Source organism: Pundamilia nyererei, unplaced genomic scaffold (assembly GCF_000239375.1).
Source record: "Pundamilia nyererei isolate P.nyererei 1_Seehausen unplaced genomic scaffold, PunNye1.0 scaffold00014, whole genome shotgun sequence".
Classification (NCBI taxonomy): domain Eukaryota; kingdom Metazoa; phylum Chordata; class Actinopteri; order Cichliformes; family Cichlidae; genus Pundamilia; species Pundamilia nyererei.
In genome coordinates, this window is record NW_005187415.1 from 520,805 (window position 1) to 527,363 (window position 6,559).

At 41.5% G+C, this 6,559-nt stretch overlaps 1 protein-coding gene across 1 annotated transcript in view; it reads left to right on the forward strand.

Moving 5' to 3' along the window:
• Positions 1-6,559, forward strand: part of slc2a13a (solute carrier family 2 member 13a) — a 94,763-nt gene continuing 88,204 nt past the window's right edge. The window contains exon 1 of the mRNA XM_005725313.1: positions 1-574. Coding sequence (XP_005725370.1) covers positions 1-574 — 574 coding nt within the window. The remainder of the gene's footprint in view (positions 575-6,559) is intronic.

Sequence of the window (6,559 nt, forward strand, 5' to 3'; positions counted from 1 at the left end):
ATGTCGCGAAGGCAGGCCGACCATGACTACAACCTCCGGAGTATGAACAACCTGATGGGCGAGAGGTGGAAGAAAGTGAACGACGGAGGTGAGCGCAGTCTCATCAAGGCTCCGTCCAACGCCAGCATCAGCAGCCAGGGCGCCTCCACTGGAGCTTCCGCCGCCGCTGGTGCCCCATCAGCCCCCTCCTCCTCGTCCACTGGAGACCTGGAGAGAGCTGCCCGCAAGCAGTTTCAGCAGGATGTTACACCTGGTTTCGTCTACGTCCTGGCCATCTTCTCCGCCCTGGGGGGCTTCCTTTTCGGCTATGACACCGGGGTGATCTCCGGGGCGATGCTCCTATTGAAGCGGGAGCTGGACCTGAGCGCCCTGTGGCAGGAGGTGCTCATATCAAGTACTGTGGCCGCAGCCGCCCTCTCCGCCCTGCTGGGCGGCTTTCTCAACGGGGTGTTCGGGCGCAGAGTGTGCATACTGCTCGCCAGCTTCTTCTTCGCCGTCGGGGGGATCGTCCTTAGCAGCGCTCCCGGTAAAGAGGTGCTCCTGGCGGGTAGGCTCATCGTTGGATTGGGGCTCGGTAGGTTTCAGGGGCGTTTTCAGGTTTTTGAAATAAGGGGGCGCAAAAGGGGTGGGTGGGGTCTCAGAAATTTCAATAAAAAAAATTCTGAATTAAGAAAATTAAAAAAAAAAATGTGGAGGGAATGGAGCTAACAAAATCAGTGTAGATACGGATATAAATCAATTTCATTCTACCAAGTAGCAAAACTATAGATGTCGAACATACTTTGTTCTAAGTTCAACTTTGATAAGTAAAGCACCTGAGTAACTGTAAGCCATTATATTTCTTTTAAGTCTCCTTGTAGTCGGCTACCTAGAGTTCATGTATAGTTTGTGCCTTGTAGTGGAGATTTTCCACGGTGTCACAAAAAAACTGGCAGACACACGGACAGCCATGGACCCTTAAAGCCATTAAATATTTACCTCGTGAACAGCACCATACTACAAAATTGACATCATGGGCGTTATTGGTAGCTAGCTGCTTTTCTGCAGGTGGTGCACCTCTGGGTTTTTGTAACCTGGCGTGCCGTGCCGCCGCCACCACAGCTGGGTTGAAGACACGAGTGTTGGGTTTAATAGCTCCTTTTACAGAATTCCTGAAAAAGTTTTGATTTCTCCTTCTGCATCATGGCTGATGTGGCAGTATTGCCTGAGTGGCGACGCCTATGATTAAGGAGAATATTGCAGCGGCTACCTGAGCCATAACAGTGAGCATAAATGAATTTGACTGTGTGAAAATGATACTACCGGCATTGTACAAAGCCACCAACACACCAGGGCCTTCACACTCACTGCCTGGTGATCAGTATTCATTTTGACAGCAAGTTTTCTGATTGCATCTCGTCTCTCCACAATATTTACCTTTAAAAGATTTTGTCTTGTATTTGGAAGGATCATCATTCCACTTTATAATATTATCTAATATTGAATATTCGTATTTATATACCATGAGGAGAAAAGCCCTGCTCCTAATTAACACCCTGAGCATGCTCCCAGAGTCTTTGTTTAAGAAAAGTTTTTTTTACCAGTCCAGAGCAAGAAACAAAGCCAACTGTAGCTTTAGACAAATTGCTATTCCAATGAAATTACTTCAGCCTGCCCGGCGCTAATGATAATGTGATTTATTGATTTCTTCTTCAACACTTCCCCTCGCTCGCTCGCCATTAGAAAGAACAGAGGTGGCACTCGGCTTAAATGCCCCTTGAAGTCAAAGATCTTAAAGCTTTTGGTGGTTTTGGTGATGCATTGCTGCTGTAGCTCCTCCTCCCCCACCACAGGCCTGAGGTTTGCAATTACTCGCAGCGTCTAATTACGCAGCGTGGCCCTCTGCTTCCTTTATCTGCATGCCACTGGCTGTTAGACAATTTGCAGTCCCCATTATCATCATCATCGTTCTCATTATTAGATTTGGTTGGGTATCATTAGGTGATAAAGGGGAAACTCATTCTGAATGATAAATATCACCCCATCAAAGGAAGCCCAGATAAACCTACAAAGCACACAGGAGACACATAGTGCCTCTGATTTTGCCTTTATTATTGAGTTGCACTCGTCTTATTGGCTGCCTCGTCCCTGCTTCCTTCCCTGCAGCCCACCTTTGCACATTGCCTTTCTCCTACTTCCTTCCGTGCATGAATATTTTTGCATTCTGAGCTTTCTCCCCTCTTGAATCATCCATCTCTCTGCGTGGTCTTCCTTCCACTCTGCGTGCCTTTCCACGCAACGCTTCTTTTGATCACAATTCAATATGCCTCACATTATTTATAGCAGCTGCTGTTACTCATGAGTCGCATCTCTGCTGTTAAAAGTGGCTTTCAAGGCTCGGTACTCGCCCATCACCTCTTTTGAGACCAGTAAGCGCTCCTTTCAGTGATACATGGAGGACTTGCACACCATTTTTATCATCTTCGGTCAGGGATCCTTACTAAGCTCTACCCGCCTTAAAGAGCTCGGTGTGTACCCCTTTAACAAACTAAAGTCGTTTATTAATTTGCTCCCCTTTTCCTGCATTTCTTTTGCTTCCTGTGAGAAGCAACTCGAACTTGGATTCTTTTTGTGTGATTAAAGACCAGTCGTACTCCAATTTGCATGTTTGTCTGGCACTGGAAATGGGCAGATGATGACAGCTTCTTGGTTAAATTTGCACTACTGTAAGTGGAATGATGTAAGACAATTTTATAATGAATGAATGGAAGTTTTAAAGGTTATGCTGGAAACCCTTGTATTTATTTCAGATTTACATTTTTGCAATACATGCATGTTTAGGCTCTTTTCCAATGAACTGCTCTCATTGATAACAGTCTACCCAACTTAAAGTGTGAATCTTCTGAAACAAGGTGCCACCAGCAGCATTATAGTGCAATAATAGTGACACAGCAATATAATAAGTGACTGAGCATAAGGGAAATATATATATATATATATATATACATATATATGTGTGTTAGGGGGTGCAACGATATTCGTATCGATATTGAACCGTTCGATACAGTGCTTTCGGTTCGGTACGCATATGTATCGAACAATACAACATTTGTAATTTATTTTATCAACTTTCCTTCTGACGATGCTGTCTGTGTTGAGCGCTCAGTGAATCTGCGTTCGACTACTCCGCCTAGGCTGCACTGTCGAGCGCAGATCCACTGAGCGCTCAACACAGACAGCATCGTCAGAAGGAAGAGCGCAGGGCACCTCCCCCACCCTCATTCAGATCTGGCGTTTGGAATTATTTTGGTTTTCATGTGACGTATGACCCTGAAGGTAAGCGAGTCATGGACTAAAGTAAAACAGTATGTTGGATGTGCCATGCAATGCTCAATTACATGGGTGGGAACTAGTGTGTTAGCGCAGTTAGCTCGTTAACGTGTTGGCCGTCTAGCCCCACGCACGGGGCGATCGGCGGTAGCTCGTTAACGGAGATTTTCCGTGTTGTGGTGTTAAAGTCATTTCAACGAGATTAACCTGAAAGCACTAGTGGGAACACAACGAATATGACTGCACATTTACGCCGACATCATCCTAGTGCAAAGACAAAAACAACAAGCATGCTACTAACTTTAGCCGAGTCATTTAGACAGCTGTTAGCACATGATTCTCCTTATGCTGCTGAGAATATAGCCCAGAAGAAGCGGATAGTATAGCTTTTATTTTGGAAAGAGACATTTCTCTGTAATAAACTCTCTTTTCCAAAGATGCATGATTCCTCAATCAGATACAGGGCTTGCAATATCGCTAGCCTGACGTCCTGGGGCTAGCGATTTTTTCAGTTGGGCTACCCTGCCCGTCGGGCTATTGTAGGAAGGAAAAATATATGTCAATGCTTTTGCATTCTTTCAGAAATGTAGCTGGGTAATTATGTCATTGGCATCGGTGAGCCACTGTCAATATGTGACATATTGAAATCGTGTTTGGATTTGCGCTTGTTTTTTTGCTTTCACTTTGCAATCGTGCGAACTGTGTATAGAGAGCGACAGCACTGATCTGTGAGTGATGATAATTTGCGCACCAATTCCTCTGACATCGTCTTATTAATCGTTAGCTTACTATGCAAACATGACAAGTGAAATCTCTTGTGTTGCTATAGCCATGATATCCTGATAAGATACTTTCATATCGTGCAAACATTTATAATGATATTATTGTGGACAATATGATGTAGCACAGCCCTAGTTTGTAAAGCTATAATGTGTATGTAAAGGTGGATGGAACGTGTTGGTCTGAAAAGTAAAGACCAATCCTGAATTTATTTTTATTGTCCATCAGGGGGCGACTACTCTGATCAGTGTAATCGGGATAGGCTTTAGCACAAGCCTACCTAGAGATATCGCTGTCTTATCTGTATACAGTGTCTTTGGCTTTGCTGTCAGATCCTGTCAGATGGATCACTGTCCATTACCTATGTGTATTAGGGATGGGATAATACATTGATATGCCAATATACAGTATTGTATCACAATTATCAAGAACTGGTACTAAGTAATAATACATTTTTGCTTTTATTCTCTTTAGAGTTATTTTTTGCGTTCAATGAAACATATATAATGATTTGACACAGGTGATTGTCTTGCAACATATTGTTTCGCAGGTATCATGATACCATGGGTATAGTGATGTTAACTTAACATTAGTACGATGCTGTATTGTATTTGATATCTCGCAGCTGACTGAAACGTTTGTCCTACAGTGGCCACTAGGGCTGCACGATTTTGCATAAAATGAGAATCACGATTTTTTTTGCTTAGAATTGAGATCACGATTCTCTCACGATTTTCTTTTCCAATATAAATATTTATTGCACTTATTAACTGCACATCAACTTCGTAACAGTTGAGACTGAACATAAAAACAATAAATAAACATAAAAACAACAAAAGTCTCACATTTTGTCGGTGCTGCAAAATGTGTTACTGCTTGAAATTCCGTCTCCACCGTTGCTCGACACTGCGTGTATAGAGCAGTTAGTGCAACAATAGAAAAATAGTTGCAGGACGGCACTGTGTAGCGTTTGTCTAGGGTGTAGATAATTTTCCTAAATCCCTCGTTTTGCACAGTGTTGATGGGAGCCATATCTTTGGTCAGGTGATAAGTAATAGCCTCTGTGCCTTTGTGCCTGCGGGAGTTCGACGGGTATAGCGAAGCGCTGTATAAGGTTCCCGTTATTGATGTTTGGGTGGTTGACCTGGACGGATTTTCTCCTGTCACTTTCACTTTTGAATTTTTTTGTAAATGTCACTTTCCACAAGAGGTTTTTTTTAATTCTTTTTTTCTCGTCATTTATTTAGACTGCTTACGGGGAACTTTACACAAACAAACCTGACACTTGATAGAGAAAGGGTTTCTTTAATGGCAGCAAATAGCTGCCGCTTTGTCTGATTAAAATAAATTGAATGTGTACTTCTAATTAGCTAGCATGGTAAATTAGACAGGTGGCTCTGATGATCTAATTACATACACAGTGTGAAAGTGTTGAGAAAACTCTTCAGTCTCAGTCGTTGTGCCCTGTCGAACCTCCATCCACCCATTTTAGGCATGTTTTGAGTTTGTGCTTGACTCCCTGCTTCAAATGTGGAAAGGTTTCTAAATGATTTCTATGATTACTTCATCTGAATTGTAGAGGATTTGATTTCTAAAGTATTGTTAAAGCATGGCCATTATTAAGTTAGAGAAAGTTGGATTAAGAACCTCTATTTAAGTACAGTAAATACACTGTTTGACATTTAAAACTACAGCGTGGGACACAAGGTTTACAATGTTCATATCAGCAGGGGTGAAAGAAAGAAAACTCGAATAACTGATTAGATCATGACGAGAAAAAGTGTTTTATGCAAATATTTTTTCTGTTTTTCTGTTGTAGACATGTAAATGGAACATATTTATGCATTGTACTGCTAGTTGATCAAAATAAGATGCTGGAAATTTTTTAATTTATTGACTTCTTGTAAAAAAAATAATATACAGATTAATTAAAAATGAATAAATGACAAATTATGTATTTTGTTTGCAGCTCTGTGTGGAAATTACAATATGAGAAGAAAATAGATTAAATGGGTAGCTTATGCCAAAGATCCCGGAGGGTTTGTGTCAGGAAGGCCATCTCATTTAGAAATCTGCCAAATCAAAGATGATTGGCGCAATGGAGCAACCTGCTGTGGTGATCATTTTTGAATAAGGGAGCAGCTGAAAGTATCTTATTCCACTTAATAAACTGATGATGTAGTCTTGTTGTTCTCTCCATATCGTATCACTCTGAAGCGCACATAGGCCTGAGATACCCATACTAATGTTAACATGTGTATATGTGTGTGTATGTATATGTATATATTAGGGGTGCAACGATACACAAAATTGACGGTTCGGTTCGATACTTTGGTGTCACGGTTCGATATTTTTTCGATACAAAAAATGTTCATGCCTTTTTAATTTGTCATTTATTAAAATTATGAATATATATTTTAACTCAAAAGTACAGTTTTTAAATTCAATGTTGCTGAAACATCAAAATAAT